The following is a 26,543-nucleotide window of genomic DNA, read 5'->3' on the forward strand; positions in this document are numbered from 1 at the left end:
GATTTCGTTCAAGCTTACATATATTATCAAAATAATGGGGGTTTCTGCAAAATGCAGCTTTGCAAATGCTTTTTACTATCCTATAAAATACTGAAAATTTAATATTCCGAGTTCCGACTGATTTTGCTTGATCGCATCACATAATTGTGTATAATTCTTCGGTGATTCAATACGGCGTATTAAATGTTTTCCCCTGTTGAACAAATCTGATCTTCTCTCAACAGCGATGGTTTAATCTAACGATTATATATTTCCGCAAATTGCATCTTCAAAACCTCCTTAAAATTCACCTGTATGCGTGTGTACTTGCCTCTTGGGTGCTTGTGTCGCATTTAGCTTAATTCTCCATTAAGCAACAAAATCGGGGCTTGCAAATCTGTCAAAAGTGCAACAATTGCATTTACAATACAGGTGCTAACGCATCAGTGAGTGTGCAGAGAACTTTAAATTTATGCATAGAATCTTTAAGTTTTCCCGGGAGATATAACCCGTTTCTTTGTTACCACTAAATGAAGCTTTTATCATCTCTTGATGGTAATTTTGATATTTAAAATGATACATTATTAAATTTTACAATTTCGACCATATCAGGTTTTGACTTTCGCGCAACATCTATGTAAAATCATAAATTCGAGGTTACCATGGTTACGCACTCTTTCGGCAAAAGTACCGTCATGAACGTTCTGCTCAAATTTCGTATCGGGCTATTCCATTTGAAATCCACACTACCCCTTGTGGAAGATTTTGGAAATATCTTCCAAAAGGAGAGTATGTATTGCAAATGGAAAGAACACGTTAGGCAGCTCCATTTGAAACTTACCCTCCCTCTGTAGAAGATTCATGTTGAATCTTTCTCAGAGGGGGTATGAAATTCAAATGGAGCTGCCTAATGTGCTCATTCCATTTGCAACTCATACTCCCCCCTGTGGAAGATATTTCCAAATCTTCCACAGGGGGAGTGTGAATTTTAAATGAAATTGCTCATTGATCAGAAATTATTGAATGAAAAATAAAGCGCATCAATTTCCATTGGAAGCTGAGTGATGTCTATGTAATGAGCCCTATATTTCCATTACTCAAAATGGCCATGAGAAATTCAACAACAGTTGAAAAATTGTTAAACTGATTGAATTTCATTTAAACTTATAGGCCTATGCCACAGAATTAATTCGGTGGCCTATGCACAACCTTTGCTTATAAATCAATGAATAGATTCATCAGATTTGTAGGTAAACAGACTGAATAAATTTATTTGGCACAAAACCAGAATTACACTCACGATTGACGGTTTCGTCATTTAATAAACTGGGACAATGCAAAAATCCTTTATATAGTTTGATGGAAAATCCATATGGATTCGAAAAACGTATCTCTATCTATATATATCCCCTCTCTTCTTTCTCACCTACTCTCACTCTCGCTCTCCTTCCCATCATTTATTCTTCATTTCTTCTTATTTCTCTCTCCCTCCAGGTTCTGACCGTATACTGAGTCGCTTCATGCTCCAGATCAAGATATGGAGCCTATCAGTCACCAAACTGTGAACCAATTACGCGTGGTATCGCGTGCAATATTTCGCGATACGCGCAGCCCCTTGTAAACGCCTTGGAAACGCGTCTCGCTCTACTTTGATGTATTGAATCAACATTAAACACATTTTTGGGGGGAAAGGGTGAATAAAGCACTTTTCTGCGGTAAGAGAATAGAAGTTAATGGTATCGCATCATGTTTTACACGCAAAAAAGTGTCATCAGCAGTATAATACGTTTAAATAATGGGTTCAGATAAGCACCACCCATTATTTACGTTTTTACTGCCTCATTATTTGGTTGTAAAGGATATACTGCATAATTAGCCTTTATTTCTTAATCATGTGGTAGGCCTATACTAATGATAGGGGCCTACCCATGATGAGAGAAGTTTCTGAAGATATTTGTTCTTTTTTTGACATACAGGTTTTCTAGGAACAACTACCAACCATGAAAGGTCTTTTGGTATTGACGATATTTGTCTTATCCATAATTGGTAAGTAGCATTTCTGCATCTTCTGTAAAACTAAACAACTCCGCCAGTTGATTCATAGTTGTGTGCCCTTAAGGTGCACTGAGCCTGGATGAGCTCTCGCTCTCTGTCTCTGCACTCGTGGAAGCTACATGTGCCTGGTTGTGATTATCACATTAGATTAATCCATAATCCTTTTTGGCGTGGTGACAGCTTGGATTCGAAACCAGTCATCTCTGAAGTCTCTCAGCTGACCTTCCTGACGAAATTGGTGGTCATCTTGAACCCTAAATGTGTGATCTTTCACAAGACTGTGAGCGACCAGTAAGCTTAAAACAGTAAGCTTAAGCCTGCAAGGCTGCATATTAGCTTTTATTCTGGTTCACATACACGAGTGTAAAAACAATCAGCAATGGCCACAACACATCGTGCGCCGAAGCAATGGCCTCTAACAAAGAACGAAACAATAAACTCATTTGAAAGCTGGAAACATAACCTCCAGTATACACTGTCATTAGACCCAAGCTTTTCTCCCTACTTGGTTGAAGGAGCGGTATGGGGCAAAAGTCAAAAACTTCCCTCTTCGAGGTCTCACTAACGATGGTGAGGACATACAGGAAGCCCAAAGGAAAACAGCAGTCCAGAAAAATGCTGCATTGAGTTATGCTTGGACAAATAGCCAACTATTGTCCAATTATCTCACGAAATACAATACTCAAAAACTGCACCAGCCTGAACAAGATATGGCAAGCCATCCGTCTCCATTTTGGCTTCCAAACAACAGGTGGCCACTTCCTAGAGTTCAACAATTTTAGCCTTGGCCCTGATGAACGGCCAGAGGACTTGTACCAGCGTCTAGTAGCATTCACCGAAGACAACCTCATGCGTGAAGGAGGCGGCATCAGTCACCATGACCAAGTCATCGATGAAGATGAGGAGATTACGCCTACACTAGAAAACTTTGTAGTGTTAACTTGGTTGCGTCTTATAAACCCTGATCTGCCCCGATTAGTAAAGCAGCGGTACGGTACAGAGCTAAGATCCCGCACCTTGGCTTCTATCAAAGCCGAAATTTCTGAAGCTCTGGATTCGCTCCTGGATGAGCTGAGCTCAAACGATGCTGCTCGCAGCATGCGCACTAGTAGTCAGCGTAGACCGATGCCTAAATTGAAAGCTAAGAAATCATTTGGTAAATCCTGCCCTCTGTGTGAGCAAGCTGGTCGGCATGACCATGCGCATTTCTTAAGCGAGTGCTCGTACCTCCCTGAAAAGGACAGAAAATACCTGGCCCGCGCTCGTCAGCTGAACATCCTTGATGATTGTGACAGCGACTCAGATTTAGCATGCGCCTTTGTTGACCAATCTGACCTTAGTGCGCAGCCCAATGTTCAGACAGCGCTGCGAATTCATGTTGATCAGTCTCCTTATGTAGATGCATTCCACAAGCACCATGCGGTCCGCATCACCATTGACAGTGGATCCACTGGTAATCTCATTCGCGAAAACACTGTCCAACGATTAGGATGCCCCATTCATCAGAGTTCGCAGTCTGCCCGTCAAGCTGATGGGTCATCCCTCTTAAGGTAGTTGGGGAACCAACCCTCACCTTACTCGTGACAGACACTCCTTTGTCTTTAAAGGTCTAGTTGTTAGAGACCTTGACGAAGAAATCCTTGCATGTATTCCCTTCATGAAATGCAATGATGTCGCAATTCGCCCTGCTAAGAACCAAATCATCTTGAAAGATGGTACAATTATCACTTATGGCGCCAACAAGAGCCCCAAATCCCAGCACACTGTTCGTCGTGCCCATATACTTCGTGGACCTTCTCAAAACACTACCATATGGCCAGGCTCATACGTTGAGGTAAATCTCCCTGCAGACATCGTTGAATCAGATGCTACTTTTGCCATTGAGCCCCGTGTTGATACCCCGCTCGGTAGGTTCCTACCGCCCAAACAAGCCTGGCCCAAGCCTGATGTAATCACAAGTATTGCAGGCAGGGTTCGCATTCCCAACAATACTGGTGTGCCACTTGTCATCAGAAAGCATGAACATCTTGGCCAGATACACACTGTTTATTCACCATCACTAGCTTCTAAGCCATCACACACTGCTGCAGCAGCATCAGTCAATGTCCCAAAGCCCAGTTTACCGGTTAACTACTCAGCTGCTGTTGCCCTTGACCCAGATGGTATACTTGGCACTTGTGAGCAATCCAACTTCCGCAGTCTTCTCGATGAGTACGATGAGGTTTTTGACCCTAGTTTCCCAGGTTACAATGGTGCTGTCGGCCCTTTCAAATCTGTGGTTAATATGGGACCGGTCCAACCCCCCCAACGCAAAGGTCGTCTCCCATTGTATGCACAGGATAAACTCCAAGAGTTGCAATCAAAGTTTGATCAGCTTGAAAAAGCAGGCGTCTTTGCTAGACCTGAAGATGTCGGTGTGTGTGTCGAATACCTTAACCCGTCCTTTCTTGTCAAGAAGCCTAATGGAGGCTTTCGTCTGGTTACTGCATTTGCTGATGTCGGTAGATACAGCAAGCCACAACCCTCTCTAATGCCCAATGTGGACTCAACATTGCGTTCAATTGCCAAATGGAAGTATTTGATTGCCACTGACTTGACTAGTGCTTTCTACCAAATTCCTTTATCCCATGAGTCCATGAAATACTGTGGTGTTGCAACTCCCTTTCGTGGGGTGCGTGTGTATACACGGTGTGCCATGGGTATGCCAGGTTCTGAAACAGCCCTTGAGGAACTGATGTGTCGTGTCCTTGGTGACCTCTTAGAGAAAGGTGTCGTAGCAAAACTCGCTGATGACTTGTACTGTGGTGGTAATACTGTGGATGAACTTGTTGAGAATTGGCGTCAAGTTTTGCAAGCTTTGTCTAAGTCTGGGTTACGTCTTTCTGCTTCCAAAACAGTCATTTGCCCCCAAAAGACAGTAATTCTGGGTTGGATTTGGTCAAATGGAACCCTTTGTGCTAGCCCCCATAGCATCGCCACACTTTCCAGCTGCTCGCCTCCAAGCAAAGTTAGTGGCATGCGGTCCTTCATCGGTGCATACAAGGTTCTGGCCCGTGTCATTCAGAATTGTGCCAGTCTGGTAGCCCCATTAGATGATGCTATTGCAGGGCACCAATCAACTGAAGAGCTTACATGGTCTGATAGTCTGCATACTGCTTTTCACAAGGCTCAAGCAGCACTGTCTTCCGCTAGGGCAGTCACACTTCCCCATCCCAATGATCAGCTTTGGATCATTACTGATGGATCCGTGAAGAAACATAGCATTGGGTCGACATTGTATATTTCCCGCAATGACAAACTCTTCCTCGCCGGGTTCTTCAGTGCTAAATTGCGTGATCGACAGCCAACATGGTTACCCTGTGAAATTGAGGCGCTGTCTATTTCTGCCTCCACCAAGCACTTCAGTCCCTATGTTATTCAGTCCAAACACAAGACATGTATCCTCACTGACAGCAAACCTTGTGTTCAGGCATATGAAAAGCTCTGCCGGGTTGAGTTTTCAGCCAGTCCTCGCGTGTCCACATTCCTCTCCACTGTCAGTCGTTTCCAAGCATCTGTTCGTCATCTTGCAGGATCAGCTAACACCCCCTCAGACTTTGCTAGTCGTAATGCCCCTGACAGCACTGAGCCCACTTGTCAAATATGCTCCTTTATCAAACGTGAAGAGGAAGCAACTGTCCTTCGTGTTTCCGCACATGACATTCTGTCCGGGAAAGCTAAGCTCTCCTTTGCCAGCAAAGCAGCCTGGCATGCTATTCAGCAGGAATGCCCGGATCTGCGACGAACACATGCTCATCTAGTTCAGGGCACTCGCCCTTCAAAGAAAGCTACTTCTGTCAAAGATGTGAAGCGCTATTTGCAGGTTGCATCTATCGCTAGAGATGGCCTACTTGTTGTTCGTCATGATCAACCATTGTCCCCAACTCGCGATTGTATTGTTGTTCCCAGACAGGTCTTAAATGGTCTTCTCACTGCCCTGCACATCCAACTTGACCATCCGTCCAAACATCAGCTCAGTTTGGTGACCCAGCGTTACTTTTATGCTCTTGATATGGACAAGGCTATTGATCAAGTGACATCAACTTGTCACCAGTGTGCTTCTCTGTCCAATGCCCCTAAGGCATTGATTGAGCAGTCCTCAAGTGACCCTCCCGATGCAGTTGGCATTTCTTTTGCAGCTGATATCCTGAAGCGTAGCCGCCAGCTAGTCCTTGTGCTGCGCGAAACCTCAACGTCCTACACAGCTTCTTGCATTGTCGAGAATGAACAACATGGCACATTGCGTGATGCCCTGATTCAATTGTGCATTGAACTTCGTCCACTTGATGGCCCCCTGCAGTCATTCGTACTGACCCAGCACCAGGGTTTGTTCGACTCGCCAATGACAAACTTCTCACACGTTACCATCTATCGGTTGAGATCAGTCGTATTAAAAATAATAACAAGAATCCTGTTGCTGAGAAAGCCATTCGTGAGCTTGAAGATGAGTTGCTCAGACAAGATTCTACAGGTGGTCCGGCTACAGCATTATCACTTGCCATTGCTACTGCAGCCCTTAATACTCGCATCAGATCTCGAGGTCTTTCAGCCCGTGAGATGTGGTTTCAGCGAGACCAGTTTACCAATGAGCAGGTTCCTTTCACTGATTGTCAAATGATTCAGGCCCAGCATGCCTTGCGAAAAGCCAACCACCCACACAGTGCTCATTCAAAGGCCCCATTAGCCTCTGCCTCCCCAGCAGCAGAGTTGGAGGTTGGTGATCTTGTCTACCTCTACTCAGATCGCAAAAAATCTCATGCTAGAGATCGCTACTTAGTCACTACTATCGAAGGCCCATGGTGCAACATCCGCAAATTTGTGGGTTCTCAGCTTCGGAATACTTCTTATCGTATCAAGAAATCTGAGTGCTTTAAGGTCCAGTATTATCCTGACCTGGATTCTCGTCCCTTTCCCAAGTCGTCTCCACCCACCGAGGATTCCGAGTTTGTTGAAGTGGTCCCTGAATGTACTCCTCCAGAGCCTCCTTTCATACCTGGCGAGTTGTCCACACCTGCTACTTGTGACCCCCTGCCCAGGAATGCTAATCACTCGCACCCCAGTTCTGAGTCAGATCCTCGCGATCCCTTGCGCGATAGCGGTCATAGCTCCAGCAATACCTCCGGTTTGGTTGCACAGTCTAATCCATGTACCGGTAACAGCAGTGAGGTTAGTGAAAGTATCCCCAAGCAGATATAGCTGCTGAGTCAAGAGTGCACACACACACACTTCTTGAGCTCCCAAACATCCGTCAATTTAACAGTCTTCATTGAAGTATACTACATAAATTTTATACTGTTGTAACCAGCTAAGCACCAGGATTCTTCACATGTGCTTTTTATTTTGTATGGACATATAATTTTGCAATTATATTGCATTTTATATATCAATTTTGAGTAATATCTACAACTTGGAACTGTAAACTGTAAACATCATTATTGATTTTCATCACTGCACTTCCTGTTTTGCATCCAGCCATCATCTATTCACTGGACAATAGGGTCCTAATTGAACAATGGCATCTTCCCTGAATAGGACAATTGGCTCAGCATGGAGTACTATACATACTTTCATGAACTTGTCCTTTGCTGGATTTACAAATGGAGAAATCTACAACACTGAGAAATGGAAAATTATTCCAAAAACATTTTCCACTACAATACATGTGGACCCTGAATGTATTCAAGAAGTTCGCCACCAATTATCAGCTATGTATGGATCCCCTGAATGCAAGGGCAAATGTGGACTTATCTTCAGATCTTCTACACCAGTGGCAACTATTACTATGTATACTTCAACATTTACTATTTCTGTTCAAGGCACCCAGCATACTGAATGGGTAGACTCCGTCCTTCATGAAATCAGCAGTAGAATTGACTCTGACACATCATTTGTTGGCCCCTCTCCAGACATCTGCCAGAACACTTCAATTTGTACGCAGCCTCAAACATCAACCCCCCAGCGAAGCTCAACACTGCCATGTTTTGATCTCAATGCTTCTGCAAATGTCATGGACTATTCATCTTCCAGAGCTGTTGAAATACAAACAGATGATGCTCCAGTTTATGCCAGTGTTGGAACACAAACCACTACCACCACGTCATGTGCATCAACCCAATGTGACACCACCACCACATGTATGTCCACCCAATGTGAGGAAGCACCTAAACTAGTACCAAAACCAGCACCAAGAACTTCACTACTTCAACAACAGCCATCCTATGAACCAATTGTGAATCCAAACCCTACCCCCGCCCCACAGACTTGTGAAGCAGTTGCTACTATTCCCACCAGCAACCGTTTTAGTGCTCTGCAAGTTGAGGACTGCGACGTGCCCAGGAATATCCCCACAATTGTAACCAGCCGCAACTCTCCAACCAAGAAACTTAGACCTGTACCAAAGCCAAGATTACTTTTCCCTCCTCCCACGCCATCTCCTACCCCTGTTGAACCAACTCATGAACCACCACAACCAACAGCTTCAGCTTCACGCAAACATACCAGAAGGAAGATATTGATAATTGGAGATTCCATCCCAAAACTTCTTGTAGGCCATGGACAAAACTGGCTGCCCCTATCATTGAAGAGGAACAACCGGACTTAATCATTATCCACTGTGCTACAAATGACTTGTCAAAATGCCTTGTAAATGAATGTCTTGATATGTACAACTCTCTTCTAGCTGCAATCTTGAAAACTGACCCTTCAATTAAAATCGCGATATCATCACTTACTACTCAGAGAAATTACGCCCATCGAATGTGGATCAACGAATTTAATGCTAGGCTTCATGATTTATGTAACGCAAAGGACTTACTCTTTATCAACAATAACAATATTGAAAGAACTCATATCGCGGATGAAGGCCTGCACCTGTCAAAATCAGGCAGAGCTCTCCTTGCCCGGAACTTTATTTCTTGTGCTTCAAATGCTTTCCAACAGGATTTTCACATGACTCCATCTCAGTGGAGGAAGAGGTAAATAAAAAAAGGACTCGTGTTAAAGAAATAATAATATCAATAGTTGCCAAGAACATATGTTCTGTGGACAGTGTAATTGTAAAATTGGTAAGGCTAAGTATTTATCTTGTAATAATTGTAATCTTGATTTTCATGTTCAATGTATTGGTAGATCTTTAACAGATAATTTTGTGAATTGGTTATGTGATTGCTGTTTTACACGAATTGCTAATGATGAGCTCCCTTTTGGTAAGTGTTTTGTTGATTTAAAGTGCAAGTTGCAACAAGGTCTCAAAATGGCTCATCTAAACATTAGAAGTGTTATTGACAAACTTGATTATCTGGATATCTTTGTGCATGAAAACAATATTGATGTTCTTTGTCTGAGTGAGACCTGGACAGATAATAGTATTGATGACTCTGAACTTATGATAAGTGGTTATAATTTTTGTCGTCTTGATAGAAGTAATGGGATGACTCATGGTGGAGTAATGTGTTATGTAAAAGAAAAATTTATGTTTTAAAGAAAATATTGATATTCATGATGATGAGGTAGAGGCAATTTTTGTTGAAATCAACTTACCTAACACCAAACCTGTTGCTGTAGGTACTATTTATCGACCACCAGATTCTACTGTTGATTATATTGATAAAATGAATGTTTTGTTTCAAAAGTGCAATGATATTTATGAAGATGTGTATAATTTGTTAATTTGGATGTTGCAAAAAATGTGATTCTAAAAAAGTAACCAATCTTGCAAAAAATTCCCAAATGTGTCAACTCATTAATGATTACACTAGAATTACTGACAAAAGTAGAACTATAATTGATTTGATCTTTGTGTCTCGTCCAGAATTGGTCATTTCGTCAGGTGTACATAGTCTAGGACTTAGTGATCACTCATTAATATATGTTGTTCGTAAACACAAACAAATTAAATTGCCTCCAAGAACTGTCACATCCAGAAACTTCAAAAATTTTGATGAATCACACTTTGTGGAACAAGTAAACTGTATTGATGATGTTGATGATGCTTTATCTAAGTGGCAATCATTGTTTAATGAAGCATGTGATAAACATGCACCTTTTAAACTAAGCGTATAAAGGACATCTCCTGAATGGGTAGACAGTAATTTTCTTAAATTGTGTAAGGATAGGGATTATTTGTATGCCAAGGCTCATAAAACAAATGACCCTGATGATTGGGAAAAGGCTAAGTCAGTTAGAAATAGAGTTAATAATATGAAATTTTATTTGAAGAAGAAGCACTTTGAAAGGGCAATTAATGATAATGTACATGATAGTAAAAAGTTATGGAAAACACTTAAAAAAGTAATTCCAAGTAAAAATAATAAACCAACTGTGCCTAATATTATAAGTCAAAATGGTCATGGTAATATTGCTACAGGTAAAGACACTGCTGACTCATTTAATCAATTCTTCACCTCAGTAGGTGAAGAACTTAGCAGACAATTTGATAATGTTGATATCACTTGCCCATGTAATGATGGAAAAAGTAGTATATCTCGATGTAACCATAGTGAGAGTTTTAGATTCTCTTCTGTATCTTATGATTTTGTATATAATCAAATATGTAATATGGATAATAATAAGTCACCAGGTTTAGATAAATTCAATGTAAAACTACTCAAATTGGCCGCACCTTATGTGTCAAAGCACTTGCTCATATTTGTAATATTTCTTTAAACAGTTCTAAATTTCCTAATGAGTGGAAGAAAGCCAAAGTTACTCCAATTTTTAAATCTGGTGATAAGAATAATGTAAACTAGAGCGGTCCTCGGCTTTCGCGGTTCTCGGCATTCGCGGTTCTCGGTAGTGTGGGTTGGTCCGTATGTGACGTTTCTGTTCAGAACCTTGTGTGACCCTTCCCCCCCCCAGAAAAAAATCATCCGCCACCACTGGTTATAACAAGGGCCTTGTAAATGCAACTGGTGAGACAGAGCCTCGAATGACGTTTGTGTTTTCAGTCTGATTTCAGTTCCCTAACAGGTACAAAGTTTACGCATTATCATTAGGCCTACCAAGTAGGTATGTCCTATAATCTCTTATGTATGACATGGATCTTTACCATGATTGTGCAAGCCAAAAAAATATAATTTCAATACCCCAAACATGCGTTAAAAAAAGACCATGTTTTACACATGCAACCTCAAGTTTAGACATATAATTTAATTTTCCCTAATCCCTCATGCACGGGAAAAATCATGCCGCCACCATTGGTTATGACAAGGGCCTTTTAGGGTGCACACCAGTAAATAACCCCCACTGACTTTCTGTACAGACATGGGCCGGGAAAACAACTCAGTTCTTCAAAACTTCCCCTTTCTACAAGCAGAAGGTCAGATGACGACATCCATTGTAAAAATTAATATATGGATTTCAGGATTTTTTTTCCAGAAATATTGTAAAAAGTTCAACCTATAACCCATACAGCTAACGCCACCTCACAAACAGCTTGGTGTTTCTGAAATGTAACACATTTTGAAAGTCGTCATAAAAGTCGGATCCTGCTAAATTTACACAGACAATCTAATTTACAGGCCTAAATGATGATTAAATATGAATCAGGGCCTAATAGTTGCCTTTTAAGCCTTTTCTAATGTATTACATTAAGTCATATTGCACATTTCCTCGTTTCAAATACTGTTTTTTTCCCGTCCAGGGTGTAGCTAGACTTCTCCGTACTCCACTTGCCAATTGTGCTTCTGGCTATTGCATTTAAGCTTAAAACTCTGATTATTATTTGTGCACAATTGATAGATTTTCACATCTAATCTTTTCAGTCACCGTACGCCCTCTGTTTGTTAGCTTCCCAAGTGGACTACTGACTTTGGATTGCGGATAACTTTTTAACACGGGATTCTATGGAGAGTTAGGCCAATTTCTGGCCTAACTAAAATTGGTCATGATGTAATGCATCTTTAAATGAATCTGGCTTGTGATTGGTCCCCCAGATATCGTTATTGATTGAACAAATTCATCAGGATCGGTAGAGTAAACTAGTAAACCAGAGTTCGTAGTATCTGATCCAAGAAAATGCACTTACTGTGTACGTTTCAACAACCACTGTTGTCTTTGTCAACACTTGATGAGGAGTGACTGCAATCTACTGACAACCAACGCTAGAGGGATATGTAAAATCAGGCGATTTTTGGCGATTTTAGCCATTAAGCCCCCCACCGCATAAATCTGAAAGCCCTCTGAGCCCCCCTCCTGGAGACGCTATTGCAAAATCAATGGAGAGAAACTATACTACCTTGTTTCTTAATAAAATGTAACGGGGTACATCAGGCAACTATGAGAGCCAAAAAGGCCTCAAATTGAGCAAAGAAAGACATTAATTTTCACGTGCATTTCAACCAAGACGCTTCATTAGTGGTGTTCGCCCTTAATGTCATATTATCATGACCGTTTTATTTTGTTTTATGTTAAGGGCTGGGGTATGAACGTTTGGACAGTATTTATTGTGGGACATTAGAGCACATCAGACATATCGAATTGCATTCTGAATACTAAGAATGTCCTGATATCAAATAATTTTGATTTTTTGAAATTCGCAATGTAATACACATTTTATGACAAATCATTAAAATTGATATTTTGATATATAACAGTCCTCGAAGTAAATTTTATAAATTTAATGATACATTCTTTAAGTATATGTAGCTGGGAGGAAAGGCCGACGATCAATTGAAAATTTTGACCTTTCGTATTGAAGATATGGGTTGAAATATTTTTGAAAAATATCAAATTTTAATAATTTGTCATAAAATTTGCATTATATCGTGAATTTCAAAAAATGAAAATTATTTGATATGAGAAAGACATTCTTCGTATTCAGAATGCAATTCGATATGTCTGATGTGCTCTCATTTCCCACAAAAAATACTGTCGAAACGCTCAAAACGCTCATTCCAGATCCCTTAAGTATATGTCATATTACATGTTTCACATTTGTACGATTTTAAATAATTCTTTATCATGTTTATAGGACATGCTCTGTTATATTTTTATATCCTCTTTTCATTCTTGAAAAGATAGATCATGCTTTTTATTTCACCCATTGGGTATTTCTTTATTAATTTGTGTTTATATGGCGATTTCAGGTGGGATAATAACTCCTGGATGACGTAAGCATAATGTTGCTAGATTTAAATATCATTATAAATAGGCACTTAATAATAATGATATTGAAATAAATTGATAAATAGATAAATTAATAGATAAATAAATAAAAGATATATAAGCCTAGATAAATAATAAATAAATGATAAACTAGGAGTAAATTGCAAACATTAAATATCTTAGAGCAAATGAGCATTTAATAAGTTTTTGCGACAAATATTTTGCCCCTTCTTGTACGTTTTATCATTATTTTATCTTTTACTAATTTTTTTTGGGACATGCTCGCTTATTTATTTTTATGTGTTCCTCTTATCATTTGTGAAGTATTTCTTTATTTTTGTTTTAGTACAAGTGATCACTGAGTATGTTTAACTGTGGAAATATCGGTAGATAAGGTGTTTTTTATTTCACCCTTGAGTATTATTTATAAGTGTATCAACATACATTTCACATGTCATGATTTTTCATTGTTTTATTTTAAAGCAATTCTTTATTGGGGTGCATGCTCTCATATATTAGGTGTTTTTTTTTCATGTTCCTCTTGTCATTCTTGATAGATGGCTGTTTATTTATGTCGCGTGTTAAGTATTTTTTAATTTTTGGTCGAAGTGTATAATTATCATCAGACACATGTCACATTTTTATGTATGATTTTGCATTATTTAATTTCAAATTATATAATTTTTTAAACGTACTAACGTAGTTCTTTATTTTTGTTTCTGTGAATATCATCCGAAAAGTAGGCCTCCTGCACATTATGATTTTGCCTTGCTTTATTTAACTCTTTACTGGGGTGCATGCTCTCTGCTGGTTTTTTTCATGTTCCTCTTATCATTATTGACAAGATAGCACCTGCTGTACGCTGTTTATTTATTTCGCCCTAAATTATTTCTTTACTTGTGTTTTTAGATTTTGAAGTTTATATCATGATAGCACACGCTATGTTTTTATACCAACCGCGTTTTCTTTTTGAAAACAGTTCTTGTTTCAAATCCTGGTCCGCAATGTCAACATTCAGTTCGTTCATAAAATATGGCTATTTATTTATGTCGCGTGTTAAGTAGTTCTTTATTTTTTGCTCGAAGTGTATAAATATCATCAGACACCTGTCACATTTTTATGTATGATTGTTCATTATCTAATCTTAAAATATATAATTCTTTAAACTTATTTCTTTTTTTCTGTTTCAGTGAATATCATCCGAAAAGTAGGCCTCTACACATTATGATTTTCCTTGTTTTATTTAAACTCTTTATTGAGGTACATGCTCCTCTTATCGTTATTGACAAGTCATCACATGCTGTACGCTGTTTATTTATTTCGCCCTCATTTTCTTTTTTACTTTTGTTTTTAGATCTTTAGTTCTTTTTTTGTTTCTGTGAATATCATCCGAAAAGTAGGCCTTCTGCACATTATGATTTTTCCTTGCTTTATTTAACTCTTTACTGGGGTGCATGCTCTCTGCTGGTTTTTTCATGTTCCTCTTATCATTATTGACAAGATAGCACCTGCTGTACGCTGTTTATTTATTTCGCCCTAAATTATTTCTTTACTTTTTTTTGTTTTTAGATTTTGAAGTTGATATCATGATATCACACGCTATGTTTTATACCAACCGCATTGTCTGGTTAAAGACAGTTCTTGTTTTAAATCCTGAATACAATGTCAACATTCAGTTCGTTCACCTCACAATGCGGTGCGATGTTATATAACTGTATATATTGCAGGGTTGCCAAACCCGCGATGTAATAGGCCTAGGTCAATAGGATGAGTTTTGAAGATTTTCCTCGCGACAATTTCCTGTCCTATAGACACCAATTGATGGTTAAGAAAAATATTGCATGACATCTCAACATTGGCTTACATATTGCAGGGTTGCCAAACCCGCGATGTAATAGGCCTAGGTCAATAGGATGAGTTTTGAAGATTTTCCTCGCGACAATTTCCTGTCCTATAGACACCAATTGATGGTTAAGAAAAATATTGCATGACTTCTCAACATTGGCTTACGCGACTTCTGGTAGGTTTTTATCTCATAGAAACCAACGGTTGATAAAAAAAATATTGGGCGACTTTTCAATGATTTGACCCGCGGTTTGCCCTCATTTGTTTGGCAACCGTGGTCTGTGTTAAGTGAATATATTTCGGTAAGAAAATAATTATCATAGACCATGTAGACAGAACGGACAATAGTCATAGGCGCTCTCCTCCATTTTGAGAAATATACTTTTACACACACACTACATTTACCTTAAAGTTTTACCTTTTAGTGGGTTAAGCCAAACCTAAGTGGATGAAATATAAATCAACACTTCTGGCACTGATTGGTTTCCGTAGTTGTTATATGGAATACGAGCTGTCTGTAGCTACAACAAATTGTCTGCAAATCGGCTTTTGCCGGGCCTCTCTTTTTCGGCGTTTTTCTCATTAAATTAGGGTCCCGTTCAAATAAAAAATAAACTGGTGTCTAGATGTAATCACAGTTAACACACCAGGAAAATTATAGAATATACAACAACCTAGTTACACCTGTAGACTGCGAACAAACATGCACCTGGCCAGACCTGGCCGTAAAACAAAGTGTTCTCCCTACGGATACCCTTAAGGGTCACACAACAATTACAGGCCAATATCTGTCTTACCAATTATTTCGAAGATTATTGAAAGAACTGTTCATAACCAATTATATGATTATCTTTGTAGTAGAAATATCCTTTCTGATTCTCAATTTGGTTTTAGATCCAATCATTCCACAACAACAACTTTACTAGATGTCCAAGATTATATTCTTAATAATACGGACAATGGTTTTGCAACAGGAGTTATATTTTTGGATTTAAAAAAGGCTTTTGATACAGTAAATCATGAAATTTTAATTAATAAACTTGCTGAATATGGTATTAAGGGTAATGAACTTGGTTGGTTTAAATCATATCTAAGTAATAGGGCTCAAGCTGTGCATGTTAATTCTTTTCTGTCAGATTTCAAAACTTATAATACTTGAATTCCTCAAGGCTCAATCTTAGGTCCTCTGCTATTTATTATTTTTGTTAATTGTTTACCTGATGTTGTAACTTGTAAGACAGTAATGTATGCAGATGACACTTCTCTTATGTGTAAAGCAAAAAATGCTGATGACTTACAAATGCAACTTGAATACAACCTAAAAACTGTAGCTAACTGGTTTAAAGCTAATAAGCTCACATTAAATACTGACAAAACAAGTGGAACTAATCATACACTTAATCATTACAATGACATAACTCTTACATTTGATGACAAAATTATTGAAAGAGTTGATGTTTTCAAATATCTTGGTATTAAGTTTGATAGTAATATGTCTTGGTCATCACACATTGATTATGTATCTGGAAATGTTTCCAAGAGAATTGGTGTTGTAAAACGTGCAAAGTATTTCCTTCCTCATAAAACCTTAGTTATGCTCTCTAATGCTCTTGTAATTCCACATTTCGACTATGCCAGCAGTGTTTGGTCTAATTGTTCTACAACCAATCAATATCAGCTTCAAGTACTTCACAACAGATTAGCTAGAACAATTCTCTTTGCTGATATCAGAACACCAGTAGATGAAATGTTAAGTTCTTTAAATTGGATTAAACTTTATGATAGATGGTCTAATCACATGATTTTTCTTACCTTTAAATGTATCAAAAATATGTGTCCTGAATATTTATGTAATCAATTTGACTTTGTTCATAATACTCATGATCACATTACAAGGAGTCATTCTTCAAACACATTGATCGTGCCTAAATATTATTCTAACAGTGGTAAACGTACATTTATTGTAAGAGCTGCAAACTTATGGAACAATTTGCCACCATCATGTCGTGTAAACCTTGAAACTATGTCTTTGCATCAATTCAAGGCAAGCATCATTACTACTGCTGAATTATAATCATTTATTTATATTGTATGTATTTTAAGATTTATATCATTCATGTATTTGAGGTATATTTATTTTCTTTCACACTTATTATTGATGTTTTTATATAAATTACTAAATATCATGTTATTTTGTATATATTCTGTAAAAATGTTGTATATATCATTGTATGAGGGCCTGCTTGGAAAGCAGTGCTTGCCACTGAAGTAGTTTAAATCCCTCAATAAAGATTTCACAAATAAATAAATAAAATAGTATGGTTGGCCCTGAGATCATGCCACCATTGCTCACACAAAGGCGTTCCGCGCGCCCTCACAAACTTCCTGAGCACCTGAAAGACTATGTGTTAAACTAAATGGACAGGTCACTGTGTACTATGACATTTTAATCCATCACCGGTGTCCTCCTATGGTCACTTCATTGAACTTTGAACTGATTTACGTATGTTATTTGGAATTCTAAAAGAAAACTCTGGAACTGACGTTTACTTCTTTGAACTTTGAACCATTTTACATTCATGTTGAATGTCAGTTTGTCATTGCAGACAAAAAGACTCTTGAACTGTTGATGTTATTGACTGTTGGCACATTGCCTATTTTGAGTGTTCTAACCAACAGTGTCTTCATTGTATGAGGGCCTGCTTGGAAAGCAGTGCTTGCCACTGAAGTAGTTTAAATCCCTCAATAAAGATTTCACAAATAAATAAATAAAATAGTATGGTTGGCCCTGAGATCATGCCACCATTGCTCACACAAAGGCGTTCCGCGCGCCCTCACAAACTTCCTGAGCACCTGAAAGACTTAGAGAATAAATGATAGATTTTGTCTTTTGCCTATCAATATCGTGTCATAATGGATGGGCTGGCCAATATTTTGAGTAGTGGATGCCGGCGCAGCCGGTATCCACTACGATAAAATATTGGCCAGCCCATCCATTATGACACGATATTGATAGGCAAAAGACAAAATCCTATCATTTATTCTCATTCTTATTCAGTTTTAATGTAATTTTTGCGAGAAAAACTGCCTTTTTTCAGAAAAAATAAAGTTACTTTTGTGAGGACATCCCCGTTGTTTTAAATGAACGAAACCATCACGAACATCTAAGCCGCCGTATCGCGTTCTTAGTTCTCGCACGTGTATTACGCGAACGCATTATCGCGCGATCATTGAGAAGCAACAAGCGTGCCGCCGTTGCGTGGCGGCGCGCGCCCTGACTAATATCACTATCAACTATTGTGAGATATTATACACCCGAAAGCCAATCAAATTATGTGAATTCTTTACAAGACGCACCCATTGAATAAGAATATGTGTTAAACTAAATGGACAGGTCACTGTGTACTATGACATTTTAATCCATCACCGGTGTCCTCCTATGGTCACTTCATTGAACTTTGAACTGATTTACGTATGTCATTTGGAATTCTAAAAGAAAACTCTGGAACTGACGTTTACTTCTTTGAACTTTGAACCATTTTACATTCATGTTGAATGTCAGTTTGTCATTGCAGACAAAAAGACTCTTGAACTGTTGATGTTATTGACTGTTGGCACATTGCCTATTTTGAGTGTTCTAACCAACAGTGTCTTCATTCACATAAGCTGTTAGATTGGTTTCTGCAAGTCAGTTGTTAGTAGTAGTTGTTTAGTAGTGTTATCCTCACTTCCTTGTGAGGAAAGTGATCTTGGTTTTTTTTCTTTAAAAAAAAGAGAGAGAAAGAGGTAGTTACGCCAGTTGATTCATAGTTGTGTGCCCTTAAGGTGCACTGAGCCTGGATGAGCCCTCTCTCTCTGTCTCTGCACTCGTGGAAGCTACATGTGCCTGGTTGTGATTATCACATTAGATTAATCCCTAATCCTTTTATTGGCGCTCATTGTCATTCAAGTCTAATAATAGTTAATACCGTTTTCATTATCCTCTTCCATCGTGCCGTGTGCTAGTGAGATGTCAAAATAAAATTTTCCATTTATCAACCACTTTTTTTTGATAATTTTGTTTGAGTGTATGTAATGATTCACTTCATTAAAAACATTGTGTTACCCCAAACCAAAGTGTGAAACATTTCCATTATATTTTGCAGTTAATGTAGTAGTCGCGGATGACCATGAGAACACCTGTTACTTCTGTACATGGTTTGAAGGGATGGAAGACGATTGCTCTGACCAAAACTTTAATACAAGTTCGCCAACTGTTTTTGCGATGCCATGTCCCGACAACTTCTGTGTTGTAAGTATTTCATAAAGTCTGCTTTATTCCCAAAAAAATTATTGTAATTATGTTTTGACGTTTCGTCTTCTGGTCAGAAGATTTCATCAGTAACGCGCCGATCCCATGGGGGGGACAATGTTATCAAGAAAGTTCATACGCCTATTAAATCTTTAAGGTTCTTTTTACAACTTTTAAAGGCTCTCTATTTTGGACTTTTTTTCATAAGAGTGTATTTTCACATTCACATCTCATTACTTGGTTCTGTTTTTAGATCATAGCTACAGAGAAGTCGGACCTCTTGCCAGCAAGTGTGACTCGGGGATGTGACAACATAGAAGGGGAAGAAGGCGAAGAACAGGAAAAGATCTGTACCAAAGCAGGTGTATTTCCTCAACCCTTTGGCCTAGGCGAGATAACCTGTTGTAACGATGACAAATGCAACGTACCAGCTACAGGAGGAACTGCAGGGATCGTCATGGACATGTCCGTTGTTATTTCAACTACATGTACCGTTCTGACAATCCTGCTGGACAATTTTAATCATAATTAGCCTATTTATTTAAAGTTTGGAAAATATTGATAAGAAACAAACTATTGAATAGATCTAAATTATAATAACTTTGAATATAGAACCATTTTCACACTTGAACAAAATAATGTAATTATTAATAAACAAGTACCGGTACTCATATTCAATGGACAATTTATTATTTCTATTCTGTTTGTTGTTTACGTTACGAGGGTACATAAGGCCAAGAAAAAAATGCTTGCCCTCCAGTGGGATATTTGGGATGGGTCGGTCGGTCGGTAAAATCATTCTGTAATGACTCACTATACTATCATAGGTCTGTAGGCAATGAACATTGGTCATGTGGAAAGATACACCAATACTTCACTTCAGACCTTCAATACGCAAGATACACCATAGAAAATGATTCAATTAGAACGACTGCATACTTACAGGCATAAGACGCCAAGTTTATTGGAAACGTTGATGCAGGAAGCGCTGTAATTTTGCTGCCATGGTGAATCATCACAATCAAGTCGCATCGACTAGGCCAGTTGCAGCCGAACCTGGCGCAAACCTATCCGCACTTAGATTGTAACATCCACCAAGTAACTGTGCAGCTCCCCAAATTCCATTGGGTGATGGAAGTTTTTGATAACTAAACAATTAGTCATCGATCATAGTTTTTGAAAGCAGGAGGAAACCGGACATCTCGGAGAAAACCTGCGAGAGCGAGCATGGGCACGGCCGGGGTTTGAACCTGGGACCTCAGTGGTGCAAGGCAAGGGAACAACCGCTGCGCCAACTCGCTCTCCCCTATCTCAGGTCACAGGTGTGTCATAATATAAGAGATACGTTAAGTTCACACTACGACCACTATCCTATGTATTCTTCTGACTAAGTTGTATCCCGAATCTCTTACACAGATGTTCTGCATCGCTCCGTAACTGCATCACTCGTGTATTCAATAATTGCATAATTAGTAACATCGATGGTCTTTACGATAATCCGCATATATGGAATCAGTAGGCCTATGCCCATATTAAGACAAAATAATTGCAAAGGCCTGGCAAAGACCATCGGATGCACACGATCTATGAGGTTGATGAACTACGTCATACCCCCCTGGAATAGTGCATTGTGGAATAGAGGGAAAAAGGTCAATACATGGTCCCTAATTAAATAGGACCAAATAAGATGTTGTGCCTAAACACAATGTTCATGGCGAGTACTTTCGCTGATGTATTATAAACTCTATCTGAGTGCGGCGCGTACCCTAGATTTTTAATGATTTTAAATATAGGGCCCTACACAGAATTCAAAACTGTAGGCCTAAATGGACGAAATTTAAATAAAATGTGACATTTTAAGTATTACCATTACATGTTCCATCAAGGGATTACAAAAACTGAATTTAGCATATAGATACCATAGACACGGGTCTTATCTCGCGGGAAAAGTTAAAGATTCTGACTTTAAAGTTATCTGCACACTTACTGAGGCGTTAGCATATGCATTAGTTTAATTAAATTGTTGCACTTTTAACAGATTTGCCACCCCCATTTTTGTTTCTTATTAATGAAGAGTAAAATTAAATGTAACACAAGTCCCAAGAGGCAAATGTGCAAACATAAAGGTGATTTAAGGAGAGTTTTTATGCGAGTTCAGAAAATATTATAACTAATCTTCGGATTTTCCTTAAACAGTTGCTGTAAAGTCACTTTCTACAATCAATTAGAAGAGATTAATGCAACACTCATTACGTTTGGGAATTGGAAAGAACCTTCTGATAAATCATGCATGACTCAATTACAAATCTCTACATCCCTTTCTTCTTGTCTATTGATATTTTGAATAGTGTTTATCTTTCCCTAATAGATAGCGCCCTGATCGATTCTTCCTGCATATCAATATGCTTCATTTACATTACATTACAGAGATCGGACACTAATCCCTACCATAACAAACCATGTATAGACTCTCATGCAAATACAGGTGATATAACAGGTCTATATTACAGGATTAGATTAGTAAACTATGATCTATTTGCAAGTATTATATTGATTGAGCAGGAAAGATTTGATACTATTTTTTTGTATAGTAGTAGGGATGCCCACTCTCAATACAGTTTCCACTAGAACGATTTTTCATTTACTGTGTGCGTGCACTCACACACGTATTGTCTATGGAGAAACTGATCGATACAAGAAATCCCAGGCCTGTTAAATGGCGTACATACTTGTTTTGATCCAAATGTAGGCCTATATCAGGGTGTTTCAAGAAATTCCTGATTCCACCAGAAAACATTAACCAAACTTTTTCCTGTTTGGTCAGTAAATAGAGAGGACCTTCCTGCATGAAGAGATCAACTTTTTTTAATGAAAATTTAATGAGATGAGAACTACAACAGGTTGAAGTGACACCATTCCGTGCATCAGGTGTTCAAACGCAATTATCTCCGAATTTGGAGCGAATCAGACAAGCAAACTTACATACTCATAAAATTTAACTATTTATGAAGACAAAATGTGTAGGATGTTAAGAAATTTAAGAATGTTTAAGCCTACCGCTGCCCATCTCAAATCATGCACTTCCCCGTGCACTTCTCACTACCATGTCCATTTCATAGGGAGTATAAAAACCGGGGACCATCATGGCTTCCATGCACACACAGTGTATTGCTCAATGTAGTAAAGATAACTTTTGAGTTGGAGCAAATTTCTCAAAATTGGTAGTGATTAATGTTACCAAACTTATGCCATGATGAAATATAATAATTTTTGAAGATAAAATGTGCTGACCTTAAAAGATTGAACAATGTTTAAGACTACCGCTTTTCATTTGAAATAATGCACTTATTGTTCATCTCCTCTATGGAGATATTTTCCATGGCGGCCATCTATGATCATGCTTGAGGTTTCACCAAACAAACCATGGGTTTTGAGGTCTTATATTTTTGTTGTATGTCAACAAAATCGATTACATTTTCAGGATGATCTTATTTTCATGTTGTTATAAGCAAATATAATGTTCCAGATAAGATAGTTAATAAATACATTAAGAAAAAGTACCTTAAAGTTGCACTTTCTGTTAGTATTCCTTTTTGGACTTTAACTTTTTAACATGTTCTAGCAGCCCTATATAAAACCGGGACACTCGAAAGGCCATATCTCTGGAATGAAACGTCCGATTAAGATTATTTAAACGCCAAAATGTTTCTTTCATCAATTCCCATCCAATAAGTTAGGTCTGAATCAATTTAAAAGTACTTCAATTTTTAGTGGACATGCCTAATAGTAGTCTAGTTGCCGGCGTGCGTTATTTCTTTCTGCAACCATAATGGGCCACAATGCGATAACACATAGTACATACATGTAATTAATAGGCCTATGAGGCTAGATATAACACGAGTTTATTACCATTATTATTTCCTCTTACTTAATAAAATAAAAAGAAATCAATAGAATTAAAATTCTATAACGGTTTACCTGGGGTTCGAACCCACAACCTTTGTATCCATAGTCTAATGCCTACACGACTGTGCTATGATTCGTTGTGCCAGAAAGGTGTTTGTTTATGATACTTATTGATTACGGAATAAACTGCATACACACAATATACTATTACTTGTATAATAAATACGAATATAATCCTAACCCTAACCCTAATCCCTAACCCTTACCCTAACCCTAACCCCTAACCCTAACCCTAACCCTAACCCTAACCCTAACCCTAACCCTAACCATAAGACCCTAACCCTAAGACCCTAACCCTGACAATAATGAACCTTGCCTCGGACTATGCGGTTAGTGATATATTGCGGCCCATTATGGTTGCAGAAAGAAATTATTTATGTCCTCTTTTGCACAATTACTGTATTTTTGTGGGACCTGAATTTCAAATTTTTATGATGATGACATAGACTCGCTTGCCAGTCCTATATACGCCGTACCTATGTATATTGAGGACTGGCTTACGCCATTTTGGATGTCAATGGGAAATACACACTTAACGATTTGCGCCGGTTAGAAACTTGAAAAAAAATCTTTAAAATTTCATCAATGTATATAAATGTGGTACCAACTGTATTGTGCTTGATAATTGAAGACTCGGTTGAAACAAAATTAAGGATCGAAAGCATTTAAGTGTCCAAAAAGGCAAAATTATCGTCAAAGTTCTGCTGAAATCGGCACCCTTGCGAAGGGTTCAGAATTCGAATCGGGAACGAAAATATCCGATCTTTGCGATCAAAAACACAAAATTACAACTTTAAACATACTATTGGCAAAAGACATTATTACCAAACAATATAGAATAGAAAATTTGACATCATTTTCTCAAAATAATGAAAAAATTTGCTCACTAGACATCGAAAAAGTACGCAATCCAATTCCCGTTCAAACGCGTGGGAAACTGAAAGTGCATAATCGTGACTAATGATGACATGTATGATGCAAACTCATAGGTGTTGTGCGTTTGGCAAGTTGGGAGGGGTGGGGTTCAAAATGACCCCATAGGATTATAAAATTGCTCAAATACCTCTTTCAAATATATCAAATTATTTACATAAATAAACAAAAACAAATAAATAAATAAATAAATAAATAAATAAATAAATAAATAAATAAATAAATAAATAAATAAACGAAAAAATTGAACAAATTTTAGCGTAGCATTAAAATCATAAATATAACCATTGCTGGCAGGAGGACTCGAACCAACGATATTGATATCAGCAGTCTGATGCTCTACCATTGAGCTAAATGACAGTATCTAGTGATGCGCGTCGAGTTTTTAGCTTATACAGTGTTTGTCTGTGATAATGTCGCCTCGTGAAAGAAAGAAATATAAAATCTCAAATTGTAATTTAAATTTATTTGATAATTTTCTAACCTATATTTTCTTTCGAGCAGGGACAAATATTTCCCCTTTTATCTAATTTGACCGCTATATAAGAATCTATTTCTTTTATTACTGATTTAATTCCGCGATTTGTTCCATTAAGCAATATCAAAGATTAATGTCACACATCTCACAACAGATATTTAGTTGGTCTAGTGGTCTTTCACAGTGCTGTTTAACCGGGAGGTACCGAGATCGATTCCCACCTCTGCCTGCAATTTTTTTAAAGACTGGGAAATAATAACCTGACATTCGCCGGTGACATTCGTACTTCAGTAGCGGAGTTATAACTTGTTAAACTTTGCTCCTTCCGTAAAAGGGTACATTATTTTAGCACTACATTCTTTCTTTCTTTTTTTTTTCACATTGCTGGTATTAAATATCAAATGGTCATAATTGGCGGTCACCTCAAATCATCCCCAACTGAACTAGGTTCAGGAATTTCCTCTCATTGTTAACTGTTGGTTAACCCACCACTTGAGAATAAAGGACTATGATAGGTGCAACAGGATTACCTACGGGATTATCTCAAGGATATAATTCTGTTCTCCATCCTTTTCTTACATCTTCTCTGATATGTGCTAGTGTCAATGGTTATTGTTAAAAGGCAATAAGGTGTGTAATTGCAATATTTCCTCTGAATAGGAAAGACTTACATCGAGTTATGTATGCTGGTGGTTCGCAATACTGTTATTTAAGAGAAGGTATCTTCCAAATCCAAATTCAAATGGGAAAATGACACGCTGCTTTTATGCGAGTTCAGAAAATATAACTATCTTCGGATTTTCTTTAAACAGTCGCTGAAAAAAGTCACTTTCAACAATCAATTAGAAGAGATTTGTGCAACAGGAAAATAAGACACCGTTTCAAATCACCGAAGTTAAGGTTAAATACAATTGATTTTCAAGGCTTGATTCCAGAGGGGCGTAAGTTAATAATGGAAACAGCCATGCAGAAAAGAATGAACTCACGCGTACAATAGTGTATCAATCTGAACTAGGACCACGGACAAACCGCGGCTCGTGAGTCATCCTATATGTTGCAGGGATAGGGAAGGGGCGACCATGATAGGACCATATGGGCTGATGGGGGGGGTGATTGTGGGCAGCCGTTTTCGGCAATTTTCCTTTGGATTTTCTAAATTTTCAATTTTTAAAATTATCCTGGATGATATCTGTCGTGAAATACATCAATGCTTCTATAGGTTATAATAGGCCTAGTATGCCTATTTATACCCTGATTATGCAATATATAGGCCTACAACAATAACTACAACAGTAACAAAACCAACAACCAATATTTTGTTAATATAATTTGTAAAAATATATTCATAGGCCGCGCCTATTAAACTAGTATAGCCTAAAAATTCCTGAATTATATAATGAAAAAAAAACCGGGCAAAAACAATCAATCGCTGCAGTAAGAAAGAAAGAAACGAACAAGAAAAAAGAAAAAAGAAAAAAGTGAGAGAAAAATAAAATAAAATAGATGGAATGGACCACATAGGGACTCGAACACGTACCAAAGTTTTCCAGATCAAAACTATAGTATTATATAGTAGAACGTGAGCTCGGCGCGCTAACCGATTGAGCTACTGAGTGACCTGTGAAATCGATTGATCTCAAACTGACTATTATGGAATAGTGCATACCAGGCTCTTATGGTAAACAATCTCATCACCGCTGTAAATGTCGGAGGTATCGATGGCGAAAAACCTCGATTTTTGCAAAAGTAGCTTAAATTTGGAGTGAAATTCAAATGGTATAGGAATTGGCATACTTTTGAGAAATAATGTAGGCAGTTAGAAATCAAAATTAACGTTCCACAATCCAGATATCG

At 38.1% G+C, this 26,543-nt stretch overlaps 1 protein-coding gene across 1 annotated transcript; it reads left to right on the forward strand.

Annotated features, from left to right (window-relative positions):
* Nucleotides 1–1,953: 1,953 nt before the first annotated feature.
* LOC140140420 (uncharacterized) lies at nt 1,954–19,844 on the forward strand. Its single transcript, XM_072162181.1, has 3 exons — nt 1,954–2,025; nt 19,167–19,312; nt 19,566–19,844. The coding sequence occupies exons 1-3, from the start codon at nt 1,980–1,982 to the stop codon at nt 19,842–19,844; spliced, it is 471 nt and encodes a 156-aa protein (XP_072018282.1). The 5' UTR covers nt 1,954–1,979.
* Nucleotides 19,845–26,543: the final 6,699 nt, after the last annotated feature.

This window comes from Amphiura filiformis, chromosome 19, assembly GCF_039555335.1.
Source record: "Amphiura filiformis chromosome 19, Afil_fr2py, whole genome shotgun sequence".
Lineage (NCBI taxonomy): Eukaryota > Metazoa > Echinodermata > Ophiuroidea > Amphilepidida > Amphiuridae > Amphiura > Amphiura filiformis.